The 27908-nt window shown below is 50.7% G+C and overlaps 1 protein-coding gene across 1 annotated transcript; it reads right to left on the bottom strand.

Moving 5' to 3' along the window:
- UBE2G2 (ubiquitin conjugating enzyme E2 G2) lies at window positions 1–27804 on the bottom strand. Its single transcript, XM_030835586.2, has 6 exons — window positions 27689–27804; window positions 14952–14987; window positions 14812–14857; window positions 5771–5889; window positions 2777–2917; window positions 1–1810 (listed from the first exon to the last, which is right to left on the bottom strand). Exons 1-6 carry the CDS (start codon window positions 27729–27731, stop codon window positions 1698–1700), a joined length of 498 nt encoding a protein of 165 aa, XP_030691446.1. The 5' UTR covers window positions 27732–27804; the 3' UTR covers window positions 1–1697.
- Window positions 27805–27908: the final 104 nt, after the last annotated feature.

Genomic DNA, 27908 nt, shown 5'->3' with positions numbered 1-27908 from the left:
TTGGGACGGGGGAAAATATAGCTTTATTTTACCATAGGAATTAATAAACCCCGTCACAGAATAAGGACACCATGGGACTCCTCTTTTGTTTCATTTAATAAATACAAATGAATAAAAATACTTCCTTTTGCAAAGAGACTGCCCCTCTTCCTCCTCCAGATTTCCTGAGCCCCCGTGGCCATCTGCTGACGTGGTCACAGGCCCACGCTCCACCACACCCACCTTTTCCTCTCTAGCCCACGTCTCATCCGACACGCCCGCAGATACTATGTAGGCACGATACCTCTCCTTTCCCCATCCCCTTCCGAATACAAGTCCTCGTACTGCATTTCAACTTTTAAATGATTCCCTTCTGAGAAGGAAAGAGTCTGGTTTCCACAGAAGCCCTTTCGCCAGTACGACTTAACACCAAGAAATTAGCGAGGTTTCAGTAAAACAGACTCCTGCCCGCGGGCACATTATGAAAGGGAAAGGGTAACACGAAGTAACACGTATTGTGCGTCTTGTAGACTGTCCCTTATTTCAAAAATAGAAACTCCTATTTAAATTTAACCTGTTTGAAACAGGCCACGTATTTAACTGCATGCGACAGATCTGTTATTGCTTGAAACGGAGCCCTGGCTCCGGCTGAGCTACCCACGCCGGAGGACAGACCACCTCCAAACCACGAGCCGCAGCCGAGCACCCCCCACCGACCCGGGGACCCCGGGGACCCCATGTGCCACGCTCCCACGAGCGCCGGTCAGGTCTGGGATGAAACACACCTCTGCGCTCCGCGCTACGGGGAGCGTCCCTTCCCAAGTTGCAAAGAACGGTTTTGTCCCAATAGTTGAAGTTCCCGCTGCAGCCACCACGTACAAACGCTTAGCACTTTCCAGTTTTCAGATTGGAAAAGAAAAGCTCCGACACACCCAGAAGACACTCTGACTACAATCTCGGTCTCACGTGCCCCTGCTCTGGTAAATGCACTGGGAACTGAGACACGAGCGTAAACTGCGATCAATACCAACAGGGAAAACGCCAGTCTTCATGGCCAGGAGGAAACTTCTTTTCTATGTGCCCCATTTTTCATTAGTCCACATTTTAAAAAAGTATTTATTTCCTGAAAGTATTTCTAAATGTGATTATTTGTACCATACAACAAATGAAAAATGTGCCTAGATTGCAAGAAAAAAATCTGCTTGTAAAACAAAGTACTGAAACAAAGTCATGTCCTCCTCACGGGGGACAAGGGAACCAGGAGGGGCCCCCAGAGACATCCGGCCGCTGCCCTCCTCCTGGTCTGCAAGGCCCCACGTCTTCGGAAGGAGCGTCACTGGTTCTAGTCCCTGGGGGCCGGCGCGTACGCCCCTCCCCGCTCCGCACTAAGTGCTGGGTCCGCAGGCACGTCAGCTGGAGAGGTAGTGGTGACGGCTCTCATCATCTCCCTGGGCCACCTCGGCAAGAACGAGGGGTGGGTCCCTCAACTGCACCCAGCTGTCATCGTCCTACAGAAACCATCACTGCAGAAGAGAAGGCTGTTTGGGGTGGGAAAGGTAGAAAACAAATAGATGCTGTGGTTCTGCAAGCTTGCCTTTTTTGGTACCAGCACAGTGTCACTGTCACTAAGTGTCTTGGAGGAGAAACTCCAAAAACTGCTCGGTGGTGTGCCTGCACGCACGCGCGGGCACACAGCTGTGCACACATGTGGGCAAGGCTCAGAGCCCCAGCGACTTCTGCACGATCTGCTTGGCGATCTTGTAAAACTGTTCCCGGTCATCCCGCCACATTTTGGAGGCATCCACGTTGGCCCCGCTTTCATCGTTGGGCTCTGAAAGAGAAGGAGAACCTCCACGTGAAGGGGCTCAAGAAGGAAGGCCCTGGCAAGACCTCCCACCTCCTGTAAGAACATCACTGATCTTCCCAGAGAGGTAACCAGAGATGAACCAGAAGCGCCGAGGGACGGGACGTGGAACTCCAGGCAAGGACAGCAGTTCTGTGGAGACGAGAGCCTTCCCCTGAGGGACGGGGCGGAGCAGCGGCGGACAGACCCACCCTCAGGGCTCCTCCACCCGAGCCTCCCAAGGGCTGCACCAGCCAACTCGGCTTCACTCAGGAGGCACCAGCCGAGCAGATCAAGGGGCCACTGGGGGCCTCCCCCTCGGGCCTCCTGTTTGGCCACCAGCTCTCTCCGTTCGATGCTCCTCCGTTTCATGGGCGCTCTCTTCCCCCGGGGCAGGTCCACAGGGCGCCCGCCCCCAGCGGGGCTCCAGCCATACCCATAGTCCTGGTGACGCCGCCAGAGGGTCCGTGCCCCCCCACAACCTTGTTAACCCCCACGTGTTCTAAACTCACCTCGGGAAGTGTCCCCTGCACCCCGATCTCAGGAGCTCTCACAGTGGCCTGCAACAGCCGGTGGCTGTGAGGGTTCCCTTAGAACGTGGGGCCTTAAGGGTGGGGTCAGTGTCACCTGAGCTTTACACCCCAGGACACGGCGTCTGCAATACAGTGCCCACTGAATGAATGAAGTGCCCACGGCTACTCATGGCCAACAGTGGGATACACACAAGACCATCTTTACATCTGTAATTACGAAAAGCAGCGTACGCTTGGCAAGGTGTGTATGAATGACATTACATGAAAAAGCAGAAAAGAAAACAGTACATATCGACTCCTCACGGTGGACAGGGAGTTAGAAGACAAGGGTTAGCGAGGAAAGAGAAGCAGCGCGGAGTGTCGGCTCTCCCCCCCGGACATGAACCCGCGGTGCGCCAAGAGCCGGCGGGGCGGGCGTTACCTGCCAGCATGCTCACCACCGACAGGAGGATCTTCTCCACGCTCTGCACGGGGCTCCACCGCTCGGCGCTGCTCTCGTAGCCCATGGGGTCGTCGCCGGGAGCGTGCAGGATGGAGATGCAGACTCTGCCGTCAGGGTAGACTGCGGGGCCAGAGCACACCCGCTGAGCCGAGGGAATGGGCCCGCGGTAGGGCGCTCGGCCAGGCCCAGAGAAAGGGCAGCAAGCGGCAGAGACACCGGCACGGAGCTGCCTGCACGCGGCACCGCCTGCGGCCCCAGCGCCACGCCCACGGCCACGCCCACGGCCACGCGCACGCGCTCCCCGCGGGCCCGGCCGGGCTCCCAGGGCACCGCTCACGCGCCGACAGGGTGCTGGGCCAGTCTGAACAGCTCTAGTGTCGTGGCGTGACTCCACCTTCATATGCACTGAAAAAGCACTATATCCAAAGGGGATCAAGGAAAGGCTACCTGGCAGCCAGATATTCCACCAAAATACCTCATGTAATTAGACTCTTCACAACACTTTTCATAAAAGGTTTCTTAGATATCCCTCGTTCTGCCATTAAATCCCTGAAACGGACTGTGTAAAACATACGTTGCCATAGCTGGGAAAACGCTACAGGAATTAAACACCCAGAGCAAGACAGACGCCTGGACTCCTCTTGCTAACTTACTATAACTGGCTCCTCTGGACATCAGCTGTGCCTGAATCTAAACGCATCTCCCATCAACAGCACCACTAACGAGACCCTCAAGACCTGATTCAAGAAAAATAAATTTTCAATTCAAAGTCTGGGGTTGGTCCTGTCAAGAAGGTCAAAAGCACCTGTTATCTTTCTCTTACACATACTTGGGGAAATTCTCAGATGGTTTAGTATATGCTCAGATATCCAGGAATCACTTGTAAAACTGTAAGGCTATTAAGTTATAATAGTAAGAATACCAGACAATTTTAAATAAATTTATTTACTTCATCCTCACTCATGAACTCAGCATTTCGTGGCCATTCAGAAATGTGAGTCGTTATAAGCAGCCTTTCTTTTACACCTGGGCCCTCATTTTCCCCATGCACCCCTTGTTCTAGTGGTTTCTACGCTTTGAAACTGTACCGCAAACTCTCACTGAAGGGTTAGGAAACCACGTGTGATCTGTCTCAGACACCAGGATGGCCGTCTGAAGTCCACACACACGGGACCAGGGCGCCCAGAATGCTTTGAACAGTTCTCTCTGCCACGGACAGAGAGGAGGTGTTGCAGAGTTTTCAACTTCAGTGTCACTTCCTTAAGGTGACAGCACCATGCGATGACACCGCTGACCCCAGAAACATCAAAAAGTAGCTGTGTCCCTGCCACCCCCCCCCCACCACACCACAGCAGCGTCATTTCCTAACCCTCCCGAGTCCCCGCCCAGCCACAGCGCTTCAGCGCCAACAACTCCCGCTGGTGCCAGGCTGGCGGTCTCCCCTCCAGGCCACGGCAGCGGCCCAGCACGCGCTCCACTCCACTTCCAGCCTGCATCACAATCACCCTTCAAAGGCCATGCTGGTCACGCCGCCCCTCATGCTCACTCCCAGCCCCTCAGTGGGTCTCCACTGCTCCTCGGATAAACATCAAAATCCTTAATGTTGACCAAAAGGCCTGAACTGGTTTGGCCCCTCCCCCTCCTCCTCCCTCCTCACACTGGGCCTCTGCACCTGCTAGACCCCCTCCCCGCCCCAAACAGACCCCTGGGTAACTCCTACAGCTCCTCCTGCAGGTGGTGGGTTCAACCACCACCCTTGCAGGGGCCTCCCTGGCTTCCCATGTGGTTTCACATCTCTCTGTATGATTCCTTCATCAGCGTCCATCGCTGCCCTCAGACTGGGAGCTCCTGACCGTCCAGCCCCCCACCTCTGACGGTCTGCTCACCGCCCCATCCCAGCAACTCTCAGTGAATCTGCTGGATTATTTTTTTAAGTATTTATGGACCGACCAATTTTTATGACATCGGCAGACCTACTGAATAGCTCTTCTCAAAAATAATTTTTACAAAATAAAAGTAACAGATACCCACCTACAGTAAGGCCAAATTTAAAAACTATTTGCACTGATTACCTGAACAACAAAAATAATATTATCAGGGGCTTCCCTGGTGGCGCAGTGGTTGAGAGTCCGCCTGCCGATGCAGGGGATGCGGGTTCGTGCCCCGGTCCGGGAAGATCCCACATGCCGCGGAGAGGCTGGGCCCGTGAGCCATGGCCGCTGAGCCTGCGCATCCGGAACCTGTGCTCCGCAACGGGAGAGGCCACAACAGTGAGAGGCCCGCGCACCGCAAAAAAATAAATAAATAAATAAATAAAATGATATTATCAGGCTATTCTTAGTACACACATAATTCAATCAGTTTATTGGCCGTATTTGTCTTTAAACCACATCACAGGTATCGTTCTAAAGAATATATTTATCTTCAATATAATCTTATTATTTACTTATTTATTTTTGGCTGCATTGGGTCTTCGTTGCTGCGCGCAGGCTTTCTCTAGTTGCTGCGAGCGGGGGCTACTCTTCGTTGCGGCGTGCGGGATTCTCATTGCGATGGCTTCTCTTGTTGTGGAGCACGGGCTCTAGGTGCTCGAGCTTCAGTAGTTGTGGCACGCGGGCTCAGTAGTTGTGGCACACGGGCTTAGTTGCTCTGCGGCATGTGGGATCTTCCTGGACCAGGGCTCAAACCCATGTCCCCTGCATTGGCAGGCATATTCCTAACCACTGCGCCACCAGGGAAGCCCTTATCATTTATTTTTTAATTACCCACAATCCTCTTCATAGTTGTATTTTATAGTTAATCACCTTGAACTTGTTGACCTCCTCAATCAACTCTTCTGACCATAATGAATTTTTAAACTTTGTATTATGGAAAATTCCAAACACAGAGCAAAAAAGTATACCATGAATGCCCACATGCACACAATCTCTAGGCCTCTCCTGGAACCATCGAAACTACTTCAAAAGCACTTACTGTTGGGATGAAACATCTCACAGGTAAATCTCATCTTTGGAGGACTTAACGGGTAATCAAGTGGGAAACTCAGGATGGCAGGAAAAACCCCAAACTCAAAACAGGTGTCTTCTGGGCCCCTAAAAGATACAAAATACAGAGACAGAACTTCAAGGTAGATTTTTTTCAATGTCTCCCACACTTTAGAAACGAGTTAAGGAAATATCTACTGCTTCACAAATGTGCATGAAAAGATTATCTAAATATTATGATAACAATGAATTGGTATTTTTTATGGTTGGAAGGTAACGTGTCATCGTTCCGTTCCAATCAGGTTTGAATCACAAAGACCGGCTCACGGGCATTTTCCCATTAATAAGGCTGAGAGTGGGGCAGCAGGGATTCTGCTTTTCTATGTGGTACAATTACATTTTAGGATAAAGATACAAACCCTGGTACATGTTAGAGCAGGACTCTATTGTACTAATGAACGAGGGGTGAAGAGTTGTTACTTCAAAGGCTACTTTTAATTTTTAAATGTGCCTGAGAAGTGGTTTTGTAACCTTCAAGAAACAGATACAGAGCACGTACGGAGCACTGATGATGCTCGTGCGCACGTGCGGCAGCCGCAAGCCCTGACCTGCAGGTCTGGGCTCGTGCCACCTCTGGGGACCACGCGGTCACCTGAGTCCTCACCGTCACCAGGCACGTGCCTGCCTGCCTGAGTTCACGTCCTCCTGGTGTGGAAAATAGCAGAAACGGGCCAAACCACTTCCAAAGTCCTGTCAAATTTTAAAGCTCTGTATGTATAAATCAACACTATCTTGACCAACAGACAAGACGTGAAGGCCAGCGGGAGAGGGAGAGGGAGAGCAGCTCGCACATTAACAGAGAGAGGAACGCCTCCTCCCCTTACAAACGTCCTTTATAAAACATGCACGACAGCAGTTTAAAATCTAGTTTAAAATCTAAGACCATCTCTCCTCCGTACATTTTTATCAGGAGGCAGAGCTGCCCAATGACAGCTACACACAGCGACACCAGACAAGCACTCTGCAAAGACCGGTCAGTTCAACACGAAGAGGAATCCCATTCTCTTTCTGGGCGCGGAGAGGGCAAGGCCCCAAGCGCATAACACACGGGCCCCGATGACCAGCACAGGGGCCGAGACCCCGCGCTTCAGCAGCAGTTCAAGTAGACAAAAAATTCTCAAAGAAACTGTGCAGGTGGCTTCACTTCCACCTGGTGACAGTGCCTAGGGATTTCAACGGCACCAGTGCAGTGGAGGCCAGGACTGCATCATGGGGTGGGTGGGGTGGGGAGGGGCTGGTAAAATGGCCAAAACAAGAACAAGGCAGCAGGTGTTCGGCGGAGCCACACTGTTTTCAATTGAAGACACATCTGGATTCTGAAAACTGTGTCCTCGCTACTTCTGGGGAAACCAAGAGTGGAAAGCTACTACTCTGTCGCGGAGGACAGCGGCGCCCAGAGCCCCGGCAGGAAGCAGGGACAGGACGGCCACACGGAGAGGCGAGCTCGGGGGCCGCGGCTCCCCGACAGCCGCCCTCCAAGCCCTCCCCTCTGCAGGGGGTCAGCGCCGACGGCAGGGGAGAGCCTGCGCCCCCCGCCCCTCTTCCAGCCTACAACTCACAGTAGAGGATAAACACCACTGCGCTGGCCCTCACACGGCCTCCCGAGGGAAGGTGCCAGGAAGCAGTGCTGTCGCCTCAGCCAGGGTCACCTGACTCAGGCCAGGTCCCGGATCGGGTGGCTCAGCGGAGGGCAGAGGGCAGCTCAGGCTGCTAACCCAGGAGCCTGCAAATCAGGGCTGCGGCCACACCAGGAATGCTCGCAGTGCCTCGGTATTCTTGGCGCCTCCAAGTTGGAACAGAAAAGAATGTCTGGGAAGTTAAGTGTTTTTGGACTGAGCCAAGTGGTATTTTCTCAAGACTTTGATATTTGCTCAGGTCTTTGTTTCTCACAATAGAGCTTTCTTTAAAAAAAAAAAACAAAAAAACCCACTAGGTCGTCCACAGCTTCAGAAGCAAGATCAAACATCTCCTAAAGTGCTCCCACATCTGAAATATCAAAGCCATTTTCAAATGCTCTGGTTTGCGACTGGTTTGAAACAGGGGCTTCTTTCTCTTCCAGAATGCCCAGTGCCTTGGCCCAGCACACAGGTGCGCCCACGTGCACGGGGGCCTGCCCGCTGACTTCATGGAAAACGCTGTCGAGTAAATTCCTGGACCAAGACGGGAGATATAATTAGTGTTATTTTTGGACAAGCTTTCCTGTCATACTCAGGACAGCCTCACTCCGCTTTCACCAAAGAAGGCCTCACCTCAAAATCAAATTTATCTGAGGCAAATACAAACTCTTCAAAGCCTGCAAGTTATCTTCTATCTTAATTGATTAAAATAACGGCCGAAATTATTTCAGAGCTCTGAGGTAAGTGTTTTATTTTCTGAGACTAGTATTAAGAGTAAAGCAGAACGCCCTTGCTCTCCTCTGTAAAGGCAATAGTGCACTCTGACTTCCCAGCTTTAGGGGAACGAGAGGCCAGGGAGCCAGCAGTGGGAGAGTTGCACCCACGGGCTAAGCCCAACCAGGGCCCAGCAACGCTCGCTCCTCCCAAAGGACAGCGCTGGCTCAACACCTGCAGCCACGAGCCATCACTGGTGGTCGGTCACTTGCAGAGCCAATAAAAACTGGAGACACGCTTGTTAGTCTTTCAACGTTAAACTCGAGTGGAGCACCGTGCTTTGCCTTTCAGCTCTAAACTGTACAGAGATGACAAAAGCAGCCCACGGCCTGCACACTGAAGGCGGCAGGGAGGCCAGAGTGCTGCACCGTGGAAGCCGGGTGTGTCTGGGCGTCAGTGAGCCATCTGCCCGCCAGGCATGTTCCAGGACCGCAGCCTGCACGTCACTCCAGCTGCGGCAGGTGTGGAAGAAGCTGTTTTTGCGCTGTTCTTTTTCAAGTTTGTCATAGCACACAGACAAAATTCTCAAACATACATACGAGGCTTGAAATAATGGAGACCGTAAACCCATCCGCTAGCGCACACTTGAACTTGATTACCAAGGGACAATTATTCTCCAAAGCCATGACCACTTGAAGCATAAAAAAGAAGGGCACACTGCTTCACAAACACCCTCCAGTCCAGGCGACGGTGTCACTGCCCTCGCTCTCTTGCTGCAGAACCCACACGGAGCACCCGGCGGTGGCGTGAGGGGGCCTGGCGTCAGAGCAGGGGCGCCACCTCCTTCCTGCACCCCTGGCTCCGCAGCTCGGCCAAAGCTTCTTGCCAAAGCCCCCACCTCCCCAGTGGAGGTGGGCTGCAAGCACAGCCCCCAGGCCAGGGGCTCTAGAAGCCACGACTCCAGCTCCGGGGTGCCCTGCTGTGCCTCTACGCCCCCAAGTCACTGAAGGAGCGCCTGCTGCGTGAGGGTCACCCCGCCAGCAGCGAGGCTGCACAGAAACCGACCGGAAGTTCCCGCTCACAGGACCTTCACACCTGCAGGAAAGCCAGGAAGGGCTGCAGGGAGCTGTCGTCCCGCACACAGTGCCCTCGCTGCCTGTCTCCTTGGGAGCCTGGTGGTCTCAGCCGGACTATGTGTCTACACCCACCTGGCACCAGCCCTGACTCAGCGCCGAGTCTCTGGGGATGGACCCAAGAGCCGTTTTCCTCTTTCGTTGTGTGCAAAGCACCCTAGCGATCCTGATGTAGAGAACCAGCGCTGGTTAAACTGTGAGGGAGAAAAAGGACAGGGCCTTCCATCTCAGGAAAGCACGGTGGTGACAAATACAGGCTTCCTTCCATGTAACTATTTTCATGATTAAACCCGTCTGAAATGAGCCTACGGTCATCCCCTAATTTTTGCTTGCAACAGAAATTTCTGAAAACTTTAACTCAAATATATTTGAACGATATTTAAAGTTCACTAAATAAGTTCATCAATTACAAGAACTTCATAGTGAATTCTGACATGGACTTCTGCAACATAAACTTTGACTCTAACTAGAAAAAATATGTATGTTAGAAAATACTCAGATACATAAGTAAATAAAGTAAGAAGCAAATGCCTCCTTGCCCCTCCCTGAACCAGCTCTGAGGCAGCCACTACGGAGTCTGGCCGCCCTCCCAGGCCTCCCCTCCAAGTGCATCACATACCTTCATCTGCAAACACTGGCTCGTGTTTTACTAAAAACGTACCATGGATCGCTGAGGGGATTTTTAAAGGCCTGAATAAGTGGAGAGACACTCCATGTGCACGGATTGGAGCACTCAAGACTGTTAGACTGTCAACATTCCTCAAGCTGACCTAGAGGCTCAACCCAATCCCTGTCAAATCCCAGCTGGTTTCTTCACAGAAAATGACAAGCTGATCTCCAGATTCCAATGGAGACCAAGGGACCCAGAATAGGTAAGACATCTTGAAAGAGGAGAACAAAACACCTCCCAATTTCAAAGCTTACTATCGAGCTGCAATGACGGAGTGTGTGGTGCTCACGGAGGGTCAAGCACAGGTCAACGGAACAGGATTCAGTCCAAAATGAACCCTCACACTTAGGGAATTGATTCTGACAAAGGTCCAAGGCGATTCAATGCAAGAAGGATTTTCTTTTCAACAAATGGTGCAAGACAACTGGACAGCCACATGCCAAAAAATGAACCTGGCTCTTACCTAATGCTATACTCCAAAATTATCCAAAATGGGCCAAAAACCTAAATTTAAGAGCTATAAATACAAAACTTCACACACGAGAAAATCTTTTCAACCTCGGGTTATATGACACCAAAAGCATAATCTATACAAGGCAAAACTGCTGAACTGCATTTCATTGGAAATGAAAACCTTTGAGTTTCAGAAGACCTCGTTAAGAAAATGAAAAGGAGGGACTTCCCTAGCGGTTCAGTGGTTAAGACTCCACGCTCCCAATGCAGGGGGCATGGGTTTGATACCTGGTCAGGGAACTAAGATCCCACATTCCGCACAGCTCGGCCTAAAACATAAAAAAGAAAAGGAAAAGGAAAAGGAAAGCTGCAGACTGGGAGAAAATATCTGAAAATCATACTGATACATCTGATAAAGGACTTTGTATCCAAAATACATAAAGAACTCTTAGGACCAAATAAGAAGACAACCCAATTAAAAAATGGGCAAAAGTTCTGAAGTTCACCAAAAAAGATAGATGAATGGCTCATAAGCCCATGAAAAGATGCTCAACAGCATCGGTTATTAGGGCAACGCAGTCCAAACCCACAATGAGACCCAGCAGGACAGCTGGCATCACACACCACCAAGAGGGTGAGGAAGTGGAGAGCCGAGAACTCGGCACTGCGGGTGGGAGTGTAAAACGGTGACACTATACGCCAGGAGGCCCACTCCTGCGCATCCAGCCGAGGGAGGCGGAAACCCATCCGCACAGACTTAGGCCCCGTGTTCGCAGCTGCACCGTCACACAGCCGAAGAGGGAAGCCGCCAAATGCCCGTCGATGGGCGAGCGGGTCCGTTCACGGCGGACACAGCTCAGTGGTGACGGCAAGGGGCCGCTCCCGCAGGCTGCCCAGAAAAAGGAGCCAGACACCGAAGATGCTGCATCGTGATCCCACTTGCAGCAGAAGTCCAGAAAAGCAAAGCAACAGAGTCAGAGAGCAGATCAGAGGGTGCCCGTGGCGGAGGGGGAGTGGGGGCTGAGTGCACAGGGGTGTGAGCACGTGCTTGGAAACGCTCTAAAAGTGAAGTGTGATGACTGCAAAACTCTATAAATTTAATTTACTAAAAATCATTGACTCGCGCACTTAATACAGGTGAAACTCTGCATGTTAACTTCTATCTCAACAAAGCTATTGAATGCACCCGGCCACACCAGGGTCTCTCGGCCTCAGCACCACTGCCACCTCGGGCGTCCTGGGCACGGCGGGGCGCTCAGCGCTCTCCCACCCGGGGCCAGTAGAGATCTCCCCCGCTACCCGGTGTGACAGCCACAATGTCTCCAGACACTGCCCAAAGTCCCTGGGGGCGAGGCCACACCTCGTGACAACACTGGTCTAGACCCGTCGTTCAGCGTCTGCGTGAACGACGCTGCGTGAACTGCGTGAACCATGGCAGTGCTGCCGGCATCCTGCTGATTGGATGTCCGTAACTTATACTGAACAACGATGTTTCCACTTTCTTTTATGATTGCAGTGAATGTTGTAATAAACTTCTTTACACAGAGGTTTTCCTAACAGAATGTCTGATGAAGACATTCCCGGGGTGGGAACCGCTGGGTCAGAGAACATACAGTGCAAATCATGAAAATCTATTGTAATATGTCAGGTTTATCTGAGCAGGCACAATCCTGACCGGAGCCAGGCTTCTGTAAAGAAGAAAGCCTGGTGGAGAGGGCGGTGCCGTGACCGTGGCCTGGGCACCCAGCATGAGCCAAGCACAGCCTAGGAGGAGCCGCAGCCGGGGGAATCCTCCCCACCGCAGGTGTGAACCAGCTGGGACCCAAGTGCGCCAGCAGAGATGCGGGGATGGCGTCAGCCAAGGGCCCCCAACCGCTGGGGAAGGGAAGGGCCTTCTCATCTCACCACAGCCTCGGGGCCCTGATCTGGAGACGGGACAGTGGCTCGGCCACAGACCAGGCAGGGAGGTCACCACGCGGCTGCTTGAAGAAACCTGGGGCAGGACAGAAACGGGGCAGCAAGACGCCCAGGGCTTCACGCCTCTTCCAGCCACGGAGGGTAAACCGCCGTCCTGCACGGCAGGGCCCCTCCCGTCCTGCAGAAGCTCGCGCGGACCCTCCACAGCTGCCACGCCGCGGCCACGGGCCGACGAGGTTGCACAGGCCAGAGAGCCTGGAGCTGGAAGAGGTGCAAGTGAAGCCACCGGTCTGAAAAGGTGTCGAGGCTCTGTACTGATCCAAATAAGCGAAGGTCAGAGAGGCAGAGTGACTGCCCAAGACCATAAAGCCAGGCCAGCCACACACAGCGTCAGTGTCACTGACCGGAAGCCCCCGCCCTCTCCCACTGGGTCACAGGTCAAACTCTGCCCTAAGCTCGGCCGGGAGTCACTAGAGTTCTGTCTCCTTTTAATCAGAGAACAGGCCGTGTTGATTTTATTCCTGTTGGTTAATTTCTTGTGCTCCCCATCCTAGTCCCTTAATCTTGTTCTTTCAGGGTGGAGATTTGGGGTCACCTAGGACACGGCTGTATCCTCAGACGAGGGCCCTAATATAACAGGCACTCAGTATTTGTTGCCTGAACATCTGAAAAGATGATCTCTGCATTGCACAGCTGAGGCTCCGCAGGTAAGCACTACTGCAACAGCAGCAGACTCCCAGAAACGGAGGCAAGTGTGGCTTTTAGAAGCACTAGGGTAGGGAAGAAACTCTGGAAACAATCGAAGAATAAAATGAGAGAAGAGAAAACCCATCACTAAGGAGTGAAGCTCAGCCAGCTGTCTGCCAGAACAGCGGAGCGAGACAAATCAAGAGGAGGACAGTTAATTCCTTAATAGATGTTTTAAGTACCTTTGTAAACGGCCTCTTGTTTGGGAAAGGATCTGGAACAGGACCAAACCCACAAACTCACCACATCCTGAGGCAGGGGAATTCCATACTAATGCAAAAGCCTTCTTCAAACATAAAAGTGTTCTACCTAAAAATACTTCTAATTACTTTTTAAGGTAAGTTTTCAAAATATTGGTTTAACTTTACGTTATTTATCTATAATTAGTAATATTTATCCTAACAGATTCTTAACAATAAACCCTTAAAAAACAACCGTACTGGAAGGCTCAAGTGTCCCTGGAAGGGCTTCTCAGTAGCCTCCTGTGCGTGCGCACCAGCCACACCTTCCAAGGACGGGAAAACCGTCAGGGGCCCGCTGACCTGTGTGCTCAAAGGCCTTCCAATCATCTGTGCACCCCAGCCAGGACAGCTGCCCTGGGGCGTACTGTTTCCCTAAAGATAAAGAGCTATAGCTGACCCGAGTGCGCAACGCCCTGTTGCAGCGAAAGAAGGACACCGCTGACCAGGAGGCCCACCACGCAATCTGCAAGTGCTTTAGGGGTGAAAGACACAACACCATGTTAGATACAAACACAGACTGTGAAGTCATCATCATGCCAGAAACATTTAAACACAGAAAGAAAATGAGTATCACAGGCCCGGGGAATTAGGGCATAACAAGTGCTCAGGAAACGTTAGGTGCGCGGTACTTTCTCTGCATAGTGTTTATTAATGATTTTTAAAATATTTGCTTATGAAAAAAACTCATTTTCACACCAATTTCATGTATTAATCTGAGCTCCGCAGACAACACTGAGCACTGTATCCCATTTAGTCTGTTTTCAGACTAAATGGGATACAGGCACAGGGCAGATGCAGGAAGTCTGACGAGGCTGACCCTACGCACCCCTCACACATCTCCCAGGCCCACCCACTAGAGCACGCCTCAGCCCACGAAACCCCACCTGAAAGCTGTCAGCTAATTCCTCATCTTACTAACGAGACTCTGAAATGGATTATAAACTTCAACTTCCTGAAGTCTACCTAACCACATTTTGTTAAAAGTACAGTCTAAGAATGGCCAAGAATTGTACATCTAAGGAGAACTGGGAAGGGGAGGGGGAGGGGAGGGGGAGGGGAAGAATCCAGGCACACAGGTGGGCAGGGCCCAGGCTGCAGCAGTAGGCCTGTGGCGTCACCCGCACCCTGAGGACCCCTCCGCACCGTCAGAGCCCCAGGCTCACAGGGACTCCTTGAAGCCAAAGCCCATTCTGTTTGAGGCTAACCCAACACACAAACTTCATTATTTTGAAACTCTACAAATATAAACACCTACAACTAAACCTTTTACTGGTTCTAAGGAAGTACTTTCATTTCTTTTGGAAGAACGTTCGTGTTTTCTGCTTTCAGATCAGCAGACACAGAAAAGCTCAACGAAAGAGGCGCACTTGGCCTTTTTTCCCCATTGACGCTTCTGATCACTCACAGTGCAGAATGGGATTCACGGCTCTAATTTCCAACAAAGGCTTAAGACCAAACAACACACATGATTAACTTACATGATCAATGCCTCCCATTCAAAAAAATTCTCTTCATTCATGGGGCCTGCAGGAAAAGAAGAAATTTCACAACTTTACTTTGAAGGAAACTTTGGCAATCAGGAGTAAATGATAAAGAGGCGAACTTCACACTGCCTTACCTGCCACAATTCCTTCCGGAGGATTCAGTGTTAATTCTATAAGGTTAAAAAGTAAAACCATTATGAAAAGGAATGAATATTATGTTGCACTTTAACAAAAAACATTAAAACGTATACAAGGCTATAAAGTATATGGCATACATATTAGCAGATGAAAATTAAAATTCTGCTTGTCCCAAGTGAACACCTGCTGCAGTTACACTTCTGGTCAAGACTGTGTCAACAGTTCTTTACACCACCCCCATTCTCCAGGGTGAGAGGGGCTGGAGATGGAGTTGCTGGTGAGTCAGGCCCACGTGAGGAGGCCTCCACACAATCCCACTAGCATAAGGTCAGGGAGCTTCGGGGTTGGTGAGCACGCGGAGGGGCTGGCAGGGAGAGGCACCCAGATGGCGGGAACCTGGGCTCCTCGCCACCCCTGCCCTCGGCTTCTCCTCCAGCCGGCCGTTCCCGAGTTCTACCCTTCTACAATATACTGGAAACCACGCAAGTAAAATGCGTCTCTGGGTTCTGTGAGTTGCTCTGGCGGGTTAACCAACCCTGCGGAGGGGGTCTTGGAAACCTCCAATTTATAGGCGATCAGTCAGAAGCACAGGCGATACCCTGGATTTGCAACGGGCGGGGGAGGGGGAGCAGTCTCGCGGGACTGGGCCCTCAGGCTGTGGGATCTGACACACTAACTCCAGGTAGGTAGTGTCAGAACTGAGTGCAATCGTAGGACGCCCAGCTGCGGTCACAGAAGTGCCGAGTGTGGGAAAACCCCCACGCGTCTGTCGTCAGAAGTGCTGTGAGCGTGGCAGTTGAAGGATCGTAAAGGAGAAATGCAGGACAAGCGAGGTTTTCTAAACAGGGCAAGAGAATGCAACAGACCCATCACCAAAGAGGGCATGGAGGCAAACGAGCACATGAGAAGATGCTCAACACGGTGAGTCAGAGGAAAACGAAATTAAGACCACTAACAGACACTGCTACACAGCCCTATGGGTGAGAGTATCTTCACTTGGAACAGAAGAGCTAAAATTTAAAAGACTGCTAACACCAGCGCTGGTAAGTTCGGCAGCTGGGTCTCTCATGCTTCACCAGTGGGAATGCAAAATGCTCTGGCTGCCCCTGGCAAACAGCTTAAACATGTACTGCCCCTGAGACCCCGCACCTCGACTGCTGACTGCCTACCCGAGAGAAATGAACACTTCTTTTCTTGACTACTTTGTGTACACACAGGAGCCCTGTCTCAGTGGTCAGTGAGCCCCTTCACAGCACCTAGCAGAGCACCTGGCATGAAGTGGGTGTGCAGGAAGTACTTGACTGACTACACTGTTTAGAGAAGAGGTTTACACTGTACTTTCATCTGCTTGCTTTGGTGCTGTAAATCCGTAATATTTTCTTATTCTTGATTCTCAGGGATTAAAGACTGTGGACAAAGCGAAGTACCTCCTTCCCCTTCCCCAACAGAAATGTATATTATTTATCTTAACACAAAGTGTATACGTTCAGTTAATAAAAATGATATAAATAATAGAGTTATCATCAGAATGGTACTGCTGCATTAAGGACCCTGAGATCTCTTGCATTCCTCTCTGGGATCTGACCCCCGGCTGCACCAGACCCAGTGTTCAACACCTGCTGCTAAGGTAGATCCTGACACACTGCTCCTACAGTGGAGCCAGCGAGCACGAAGCCCAAAGAATCCTAGAGCCTTGATACCAGCTGCACGGCTGCAACCAGACATAACAGACAGCACGTGCTGAACTCTGTAGGCGGCTAAGGACCAGGAGAGTCAGGGGTGCAGCTGCGCATCTAACTTGAACCACAGGGAGAACGTGTGCTACTGGGTTGGAAAACGCCACCAGAGAAAACGTGTTTCAGAGGGAAGAAAATAGTCTAGTTCTGAAAACATCAAGTTAAAGATGCTGGTAAGTCATCTAAGTGCAGACGGTCAAAGAGGAAACTGGACGTGAGACTAGAGCCCTAAACAGTAGTCCAGGCTGGACACATAAATCAGGGGTCCTGAAACAGGATGGTACCTGAAAATAGGAATGGAATACACACAAATAAACTTAAAACTTATGTCCCCACAGACTCGTATGTGAGTGTTCCCAGCAACTTTACTCACAATAGCCTCACAGTGCAAGCAACCCAAATACCCATCCACTGGTGAATGAATGAGGGGTGATCCATCCACACCAGGAACACCAGGCAGCAACAGGCAGGAGCAACCCACCGGCACACGTGACAACAAGGGTGGCTCTCAAAGCACTGGGCTGGGTGAGAGAACCTGACAGAGGCTACACACCGCGTCTATTTATACCAAATCCTAAAAGAAGCAAAAGCTATAGTAATAGAAAGCAAATCCAACACTGCCAGACCCCAGGGGCCAGTCACAAGGGAACTTTCCAGGGCAATGGGAACAGTCTGCCACGACTGTGTTGACGACTATACACAGCATACACGTGCCAAAGCTCAAAGAATGGTATACTTGGGACTTCCCTGGTGGCGCAGTGGTTAAGAATCCACCTGCCAATGCGGCGGACACAGGTTTGAGCCCTGGTCCGGGAAGAGCCCATGCCGTGGAGCAACTAAGCCCGTGCGCCACAACTACTGAGCCCATGTGCCACAACTACTGAAGCCCATGCGCCTACAGCCCGTGCTCCGCAATAAGAGAAGCCACCGCAATGAGAAGCCCACGCACTGCAACGAAGAGTAGCCCCTGCTCGCCGCAACTAGAGAAAGCCCGGGCGCAGCAACAAAGACCCAACGCAGCCAAAAATAAACTAATTGAAAAAAATGGTATATTTGAAATTGACACATTTTATAGTATGTAAATTTTATCTCAATAAAACTGACTGCCCCGAATTAATATTTTTTATGAAATATAAAACAATAAGTCTCCTAGAAAATAATGCAGAAGAATCTCTTCATGCTCTTAGTGTAAAGACTTCTTAAACAGAACTTACTGTAAAGTTAATAACCAAAAAGCACGAACCATAAAGAAAAAGACTGATAAAATTAACAGCACTAAAATTAAGAACTTCTGGGAATTCCCTGGCAGTCTCGGGGGAGGGAGGGAGGCAGGCACGGGTTCCATCCCTCGTCCGAAATCTGCAAGCCGAGCAGCGCAGCCAAAAAAAAAAAAAAAAAGAAATAAACAGAAAGTCTGACCTCAAAAGATATTTTTGTTTTTAACATTCAAAAAAGACAAGGCAAGGCCACCCCCCACCCAGGGCACAGTCGCAGAGCCTCGCTGGAGAGACGGGAGCGGGTCGGCACTCCCGGGCCTGGGCCTCCTGCAGCCTGACGTCCCCCTTGAGTCCTGAGAGGCAAGGCCCGGCCACCACCTCCTCCTGACACTCGAACGCACAGTTCTTTTCACCCAGCTGAGCCCTGCTCTACCCCTTGCTGAGTCACTGGCACCGACCGCCAGGCCAGCTCCCTCCACTCCAGCCAGGGGCTGCCAAGCCCCAGAGCCACCTCTCCTACCTGCAGAGCCCGCCCCATGGAAGCACCGCTGACGTCCAGGCCTGCACTCCCTCCTGCCCACCCACCCTTCCTGCCTTTCCCCCCGAGGAGACCCTTCCCGGACGACCCTTCTCAGGAAGGCGTGCTTCTCCCCTATTGCCCACTTTATACAGTTTAAAGCTTGTTCTTATTTTAAATAATACTAAAATAGCTTCATTATCCTAAAAAAAACCCAAAAAACAAAATAAAACCCACCTCTAAGAGAATGAAAAGGTTAGCCCCGGAGAGGAAGAAGACATCTGTAACAGATATAGCCAACAAAGAGCTACTATCTGAACTTCGAAAGAATGCCTTACAAATCAATACAAACATATAAACAACCCAAAAGAAAATCAAGCACAAGCAAGCCCTGAACAGGCACTTCACACACACACACACACACACACACACACACACAGAGACATCTAAGTGGCCAATAAACCTAAGACAAGGTGTTCAGCCTCATTGTGCAAGCCTTGAACAGGCACTTCACTCACACACACACACACACACACACACATCTAAGTGGCCAATAAACCTAAGACAAGGTGTTCAGCCTTGTTAATTGGGGGGAAAGGCAAACCAAGCCCACAATCAGAGTACTACCCCAAGCAGAATCACCCAGTGACCACAGCTGAGAGGGCTGACCCTACAAAGTGTCCACGAAGAAAAGGAGCTACAGAAATAGAATGCCGGAAGGAGTGTGCAACTGGTACAACCACTTTGAAAATGAGGCTGCTCTCACCTCCTATGACCTAGAAATTCCTCTCCAGAGTGCAAACTCTCAGATATATGTGCACATGTGCACCAAGAGACATGTCAAAGAATTTTTTTTTTTTTTTACTGTTGATGTCATGACTTAGAAGACTAGCTTCAGAATCTAGGTAGCAACCAATATGCAGAGCAACTTAAAACAAATTACAACAATCCCCGTGTGTGCCAACTTCTGGAAAAACATGGGGAAATAGCAGGTGAGAGGTCACTGGACGTGATGAAGGAGTTTTATACTGTGACACGTGGCAACTCTCCCAAAACGGACAGAGAATGGGCTCTGACCAAGGATACTAGCTTAAGCAAGAGTAAGGAGGAGAATTCGCCAGCACCACTGCTGCAGAGTCTCGATGAATCTAAATCTTGTAAGACAAAGGACAATCTAAGTACTTCTCCATTGTCATGAAAATATTGTTCTGACTGGTGGTTTAAAAGTTGGTCATGTGTCTCTATTTTGCTATATAATGTTTTTTTGTTTTGTTTTGTTTTGATTTGTTTATTTTTGGCTGTGCTGGGCAGCGAGCAGGGGCTACTCTTTGTTGTGGCGCGTGGGCTTCTCATTGCGGTGGGCTTCTCATTGCGGTGGCCTTGCCCGTTGCAGAGCACGGGCTCTAGGCACGTGGGCTGGCGCTCGGGCTTAGTTGCCCCGCAGCATGTGGGATCTTCTGGACCAGGGCTCGAACCCATGTCCCCTGCATTGGCAGGCGGATTCTTAACCACTGCGCCACCAGGGAAGCCCCTATATAATGTTATAGTTACAATTCTAACCACAGAATCATTCAATTCCAGGTGGTATTTTTCTCTTTACGCTTGCTTCATGGAGATATCTGAAGCTCTGAGGAGCTAGACAAGCCACAGGGCAATGGCTTGAGCACCCACACTTGGCCAATATGACCAGAAGTAGCCAACCACTAATCACATATCAACTAACGAATATCAATTACACTTCCTCTCTGCAAAGCTATTCCAGGCAGTGGGGGTGTCGTGGTGAATGAGACAGACAAGGTCCTGCCTCCAGTGAGCTTCAGTTCTAGTGGCGGAAGACAGGCAGTGAACACGGAGACATATAAACACAGAGTGTTTCAGATACTGATGAGCGCAGTGAAGCACACAGAGAAGTGACAGCAAGCTGTGGCCAGGCGGTCAGGAAAGGCCTGCTGGGCAGGGGGCACTGAAGGTGGGCTCTTTTTTTTAACTGAGGTATAACTGACACGGAACATTATATTAATTTCAGGTGTACAACAAAGCGATTCCGTAATTGTATCTGTTGTGAAATGATCAGCACAATGCATCTAGCTGACGTCCGTCACCACACATCTCGTGCTGAGAACTCTTAAGACCTACCCTCTTAACACTGTCAAACACACAACACAGAGTTATTCACTACAGTCCCACGGTGTAACGGCATCCCCAGCACTTCTCATCTTCTGTAAGAAAAAGCCCCGCGCCAGATTAGGGCGGATGAATTGCAAAGTGCTAAAGAGGGGCGGAGGATAGAATGTCGGTGGGAAAGGGAGCGGAGCACCTGGAGCCTCGAGGAGGAGCTTACACCAAAAAGAGCTGGCCTTATTTCTCCTTTGCAGAGATCCCCTGGGAACTCCCCTCCATGACACCCTCCTTTCAGGGTCACAACTGCCACCTCCAGCAGCCTGCCCACCTGCATCCTTGGTCAACAGCGGCATCTACCGGTCAGCAAAGAATTACAGCAACCGAGTTCTCCAGACGGAGGGAATGTTTCTGGATTACATTGTTTCCTTATTTTGTTTTTTGTTTTTAAAACACACACCCACAACCATATAGTTTCATGTTTAATGATAAAAACAACTTCAAAAAGAGAAACAAAATCTTAACAATATCAGAGAAATTTCCAATGACCATTCTTTGCCACCGATTCCATGAGAATGTTAATTGGTTAATAAAAACACTGCTTTAAATAAATAGTGGCTTTAAAAATAGACACCATGCAAAATAAAATGTAAATATAAACTCTGACCAGTAGTCCTACTTCTCAGAATCCATCCCTCGGCAAGAAAAGACACATGCGTAAAGTTATTCATTTCAGGACTTTCTGTAATAGCAAAAAAGAAACTGGAAACAACCCAAATGTCTATCAATAGGGGACCAGTCAAATTATGATACGTCTACTGATGGGACACTCTGCGGCTGTAAAAGGGAATGTTGAACACCTCTGTGTCCTAGTACAGAATGAACTCCAGGACATAGTAAATGACAAAAAGTGCAGAAGAGTGTATAACTAGGGTCTTTAAAAAAGAAGTAATTAAATGAGGTCATCGGGGTGGGCCCTAATCCAGTCTAACAGATGTCCTTATAAGAAGGAGATCAGGGCACAGACATGGACAGAGGGACAAATGCTGTGAGGACACACACAGCGGGTGGCTGTCTACACGCCCAGGAGAGAGGCTTCAGGAGGGACCAGCCCTGCTGCAGCTGGATCTCTGGCTGCAAGGAAATAATTTCTGTGCTTTAAGCCCCTCAGCCTGTGGTACTTTGTTACAGCAGCCCGCGCCCAAACAACTGGACGGCCATTTGCAAATCATCTGCAAATAAACCTTGACCTTTATCTCATACCACACACACAACTTTACTCGACGTGGATCACAGATTGAAACGTAAGAGCTGGGAGTATAAAGAAATCATAGGAGAAAAAACCTTAGCGATCTTATGTTAGGCAACACAGAAAGCAAGAAATGTTTTAAAAGTCAATCAATTGGATGTCACTGAAAATTTTAACACCTTTGCTCTTTTAAAGGCAACGTTATGAAAATTACAAGGCAAACCACAGGAGCTGTCGTTCAAGGGACAGAGCCTTTCCGTCCAGCCTAGTGAAGGAGCTGCAGAGCCCTGCCACACAACCACGTGCACACAGCTCGTAACACTGCGCTGTACACTTCAGATGGCAACAGGACAACAGTTCGTGTTTCTTACCACAATTTTTTAAAAGGCAAGCTACAGTCTAAGTGAAAATATTTACAAAATATCCAACAAAACATCCCTACCTGCATTATATAAAGAAGCTTTACAGCTTAATAAGGAAAGAGTAAACTCGATTAAAAACTGAGGAAAAGGGCTCCCCTGGTGGCGCAGCGGTTGAGAGTCCGCCTGCCGATGCAGGGGACACGGGTTCGTGCCCCGGTCCGGGAAGATCCCACGTGCCGCGGAGCGGCTGGGCCCGTGAGCCATGGCCGCTGAGCCTGCGCGTCCGGAGCCTGTGCTCCGCAACGGGAGAGGCCACAACAGTGAGAGGCCCGCGTACAGAAAAAAACAAAAACAAAAAAACTGAGGAAAAGATTCAAGACACATTATCAGAAAAGATATATGGATGGCATATAAAAACATAAACTAAAACCACAATGACATGTCACTACACACCCAACAGAATGACTAAAAACTTTAAAACTGACTATACCAAGTGTCAGCAAGGAAGTGGAACTCTTGATACACTGCTGGTGGGGATGTAAAATGGTACAACCACTTGGGAAAACAGTTTGGCTACTTCTTAAAAATTAAACACACACCTCACATATGACCCAGGAATTTACTCAAAAGAAACAAAAGCACATGTCCACGGAAAGAAAGGTTCAACCCTAACCCTAACCCAAACGTTCACAGCACGTTTATTTGTAATAGCCAAGAACTAGAAACAATCCAAAGGTCCACCAACGGTGAATGCGGCAGCAAACTGTGGTCCTGAAGGGCCCACGGACCCAAGCAACAACCTGGATGGACTGCAACATGGTTAGGCCGAGTGAAGGACCTACGGACCCAAGCAACAACCTGGATGGACTGCAACATGGTTAGGCCGAGTGAAGGACCTCTGACAAAGAAAGGACAAAACAACTACAGGAGCGACCGGAGGCAGACCAGTCATTGCCTGGGACCTGGGGGCGCAGGAGAAGGCCAAGCCAGATTACAAAGAGGCAGGAGGAGACTGGGGGGCGGTGGTCACTCAGCATGCTGACTGTGGCAATGGCTTCACAGGTGTGTGCACGTACATCCAAACTCATCAAATGTACGCTTAAACACATCAGCTTACTGTATGTCAATTATACCTCAATAAAACTGTTTTTAAAAGGGTGGCTAGAAAAAAAGACACCACAAAGGTTGAAAAGACAAAGCACAAACTGGGATAAAATACTTGTAACACATATAACCAACAAAGGATCAGGAATATAAAAAGGGATAGGGAATTTATAAAGAACTCCTACAAATCAGTAAGAAAAAGAAACCACACTACGGAAATCTGGGAAAAGATACGGACATTTCACAAAGGGAAAACATGACAGGATGCTCACCTTCATTCATTAGTCATGATCTACAAACTAAAAGCACAAGGAACCACATCACACCCACCGGGTGGGAGGAAACAGACCCCGCACAACACCAAGGTGTCGGTGAGTACCCACAGCGATGCACGCGGAACACGCACACACAGGGAAGCGTCATCCACGAGGCCGACCCGCGAGCGCTCCAGGGCTGCGTCACACTGCGCACAGGCACCAGAAATGTCCACAGCCACCAATCTGTACAGTAAGCAAAGGCTGGAAATAACCTACACGCCCAGCAGTAAGGGACAAATTGTGGCTTATTCATAAAATGAAATACTATGCAGCAGTGAAAATAGACACCGCTGTATGTTTCAACGTAAATGAATCGCAGAAAGAGTGCTGAGCAGAGATTCAATCTGCAGAATACATACTGTGCAATCCTAGTTCCACTAAGTACAAACACAGGCAAAAGTAAACGTTGTGTAGGAGGATATTAAGTGACAGAACCATAAAGAAAAAGAAAAGAACAAGTCACACAAAATTCGGTGGTGGTAACTCCTGGTGGGGGTGGGAAGCAGCACAAAGCAGACTGCTCGGTTCCTGCTAACGTCCTACTTCTTAAGCTGGTGTCACAGGTACAGGTGTTCATTTCACTATTTCACCTGAAAGTACACCTTTTACATCCTTTACATACGTAACATACTTCACAATAAAGGATGCTTTAAAAAACTAAAACGGGTTAATGACAGGGAAGGATGACAGTAATGCGAAGGACAGGCTGAGTCTGGTGGTTCAGAGAAGGCGTCTCCAGGGGGGCAGGGCAAGGAAGGGCCCACACCCCAAGAGGAGTGTGCTGCTGCAGCACCAAGTGGGGCTGGGGAGACGCGCCGGGGCGCAGGCGTCAGTGAGGTCAGAGGCGAGGGAAGGGCCAGAGCACACAGAGCCTGAGAAGTCACTGCAAGGGCTTCTGGACAGAGCGACCCGATCTGACTTTGCTGTGCTGAGAACAGAGCCAAGCGGGGCAAGAGAGAAGCAGACCGCCGTCAGGACTGGGCTGCAGTTACGCAGGCCGGAGGTGAGTGGCCTGAGCCAGCACCGGACTCCGGATAAATGAATAAAGTCAAAAGGCAGGTCAACAGGTTACACTTGGATACAGAAGAAAGTGAGTCCTCAAAAGACCAATCCAAGGTTTTGAGCCCAAACAGCTGGAAGAATAAGGCCGCCACCGAGACAGGTAAGGCTGTGGGACAACAACAGTGCAGGAGCACCGCGGCTCAGCGCCACACGTGTAAGTTTGGAGTTCCTACTAGACACCGTACTGGGTTGAACAGCGTCCCCCAGAACCCGTGAAAGTAACCTTATTTGGGAACGGGGGCTGTGCAGATGTAATCAAGTTAAAACGAGATCACGCTGGATTAGGATGAGCCTAAACCAGTGACTGGTGTCTTCATAAGAGGGAAGACGACCACGGGAAGACAGGGGCAGAGACGGGAGTTCTGCTACCACTAGCCAAGGAGCACCGTGGGCTGCCAGCAACGCCCAGAAGCTGGCACAGGCAAGGAAGGATCCTCCCTAGAGCCTGTGCAGGGAGCTTGGCCCTGCCGACACCTTGATTTGGGACTTCCGGCCTCCAGAGCTGTGAGAGGATACACTTCTGTTGTGTTAAGCCCCTAGCTCGTGCTACTCTGTTACGGGAGCCCTGGCAAACTAATACCTAAGTCCATCTCTGATACTCCTAGAAAAGGCTAGACGATGCACGAAGATGAAACATCGAGAAAAGATATCGCTTTAAGACACCTTGTTTCTTTTCCCATCTTTCTTTTTTTCCGGTTATAAGAACCTGAGCAAATCATTTTGTCTGTTATTCAATTTCCTATAAATTTGTAAAATTAGGGGCCTGAACAGAATCATATCCAAGGTCCTACCACCTCTGAGTTTCTGCAGCTCTGTGACTATTCCAAATACAAGACAGGGGGCCTGAACCCCACCCAAATCTACCTAAACCCATTCCGCACAGAAGTTGCTTCTGTGAAGCCTACCTTTCTACTGGATGTGCCACCTTAAAATGTGGTAGGAGGGCAAACCAGATGCTAAGACACAAAAGACAAGAATCACTAAGTGGGATTTTATCATGTTCCTAAGATACCGCATCAACAATCCCCGTCCCCAGCAACACACTGGAGTCATTTTCTACGGCGGATGTGACGATGACCACGAACTCAGTGGCTGAAAACAGCACCCACTGATGATCTCGCGGTTTCTGTGTGTCAGAGCCTGGGCACCGCAAAGGCCACTTGGTTCTCTGCCGAGAGCCTCACAGGCTGCCACCCCAAGTTCATTCAGAGGGCTGGCAGAACCCTGCTCCCTGCGGCTGCAGGACCAGGGCCCTCACCGCCGTCAGCCGGGGTCATTCGCAGATTCTAGAAGCCACCGTGGTCCTCAGCTCCTGGACCAGCCACGGCAGGGGGTCCTCCTCCTGCTCTGGGTCTCCTGCCTCCCCTCTCCTGTCTCCCCTCCCATCTGGGGGCCTCACGTGACAATGGGGTTCCAGGACACTCTCCCCATCTTAATGTCAGCTCGTTAGTTACCTATAAACAGCATCTCCAAAGTCCCTTCACACGGTGTCCAGGTCAGTGTGTGACTGAGTAACCGGGGGACAGGAGTCTTAGGGAGACACCTGTAGAGCTCTGTCTGCGACACACTCCAAAATGTCGTATATTTACACATAAAAACACACGTGATACACTTCTGCGATACAGCTTCGGAAGTCAACTGCTATTTACGTTTTATTACTACAAACTGACAACATGGTTGAGATACCGGATGGGACTTTTTGTAAGCACAGAAAAGGGGAAAATATTAGGAAATACAAGCTCAACAATGCGAAGACTGGGCTGAAGCAGCCACCTAAATTCCCCATGCAGGGGTTTAACAGAGTCCTTCTCTACAGAAATGAGAAAACAGTACCTGCTGGCAGTCTAGAAACAGGGCCAAATAAACTAAAACAGATGCAGCGACACAGACCAGGATGGCAGGAAATGGCACGTGTTCCCAGACATCTGACCCCCAGCCAGGTTTCCCACGAGGAGACAGAGGCAACGGCCCCCATCTCCAACCCTCTGTTCAGGGGGAACCATCTGTCCCCCCACTCTGCCCCCCCAAAGTCTCCTCTAAATATACATTCTTACTTTAGAGAACGCTAGATGGTTATCTAGTGTTATCTAACCATTTATTTTAACGAGCCTGCATTTGCAACTCTGTGGTCTGCTCTAGCCAAACACTGACACCCCCTGCGCAGGGCCGCCAAGATGGTTTAGGAAACTCAGCTGCGTGCGTATTTACCAGTCAGCTTTACGACATTCGTTATTTTAGTTTACGTTCAAGTTTCTTCGGAAAGTGTCCTCAGTGTAATGACAACAGGAACAGCTCACGCTGCGGACAGCCAGCTGTCAGGTACCTGGCTAAGCACCATCTTCACAGACGGGGAAAGGCAGAGGGCGACGTCCGAGGTCAAGGTCCACAACTAACAAGCAGAGGCAGGTATGAACCCCCAGCAGGCTCCCTCCCACCTTGCGCCCAGCAAACACAACGGCATCCATCCCCGGCTTCTCACAGCGACTCCTCCAAGGGAGTCTCCGCTGTAAAAGGGAGAACACGCTTCTCGCTTCTCCCTTTGCTTTCCCCAAACATCAGAAAATTCTGCGGGCTAAGAAAGCACGAAGGAGGCTCTTGCAACGCTACCCGGGAAGAATGGCAGGTGGCAGGGTCCCAAAACCCTGTTCCCTCGTTAAAGAGAAAACCCAAATCTGACCTTTCGCCTCCGCCTCATCAGTACGCGATTACCCTCCTAGGACGCTTCCCGCAACTTCTCACTAGGCCGGTGAGCTGTCCTCCGCCCGGCCCGCCGGCGTCCGCGAGGCTGGGTCGGGGAGCCCTCCGGTTACTGGCAGAGTCGGAGCCCAGGGTCCCCAGACCAGAGCCGCGACGGCTTCTCCCCGCCCGGGGTCGCGGGCGGCCGCCAGCGACCGCACGAAACGCGCCCCGACGGCGCACAGACGGGCCGGGCTCGGCGGCGGACCGAGTCCACGCCCCGCACCCGGACGTCGGGGCGGCCGCCAGCAGCGTGCGGGCGGGGTCGCGGGGCCCGGCGGGGGGCCGAGGGGCGGCGCGCGGCCCTGAACTCACGTTTGTACTCGGCCATCAGCCTCTTGAGCGCCGTCCCCGCCATCTTCCGGGCAACAGCTGCGCCGTCCGCCTCGCCTCCTCAGCGCTCCTCCCTCCCGCCCGACGCCAAGGCCGCTTCCGGGTCGCCGCGGGGGCACAGGAGCCCTTCCGGGACGCGAGGCGCGTGCGCGGGGCGGGGCGGGGCCCTAAGCCGCTTTGTGGGATCAACGCCGCTTCCGGG

This window comes from Globicephala melas, chromosome 4 (assembly GCF_963455315.2).
Source record: "Globicephala melas chromosome 4, mGloMel1.2, whole genome shotgun sequence".
Taxonomy (NCBI): domain Eukaryota; kingdom Metazoa; phylum Chordata; class Mammalia; order Artiodactyla; family Delphinidae; genus Globicephala; species Globicephala melas.
Note: the sequence above shows the minus strand (reverse complement) of the source record. Positions and strands in the feature narration are given on the sequence as shown.

Excerpts from the sequence above, each read along its gene's own strand:
- UBE2G2 (XM_030835586.2), bottom strand. The coding sequence starts at position 27,731 with ATGGCGGGGACGGCGCTCAAGAGGCTGATGGCCGAGTACAAAC. Across the intron at positions 14,858-14,951 it reads TCCGGAAGGAATTGTGGCAG|GCCCCATGAATGAAGAGAAT; the intron begins GTAAGGCAGTGT and ends CTTTTCCTGCAG. Across the intron at positions 2,918-5,770 it reads TGAGATGTTTCATCCCAACA|TCTACCCTGACGGCAGAGTC; the intron begins GTAAGTGCTTTT and ends CTGGCCCCGCAG.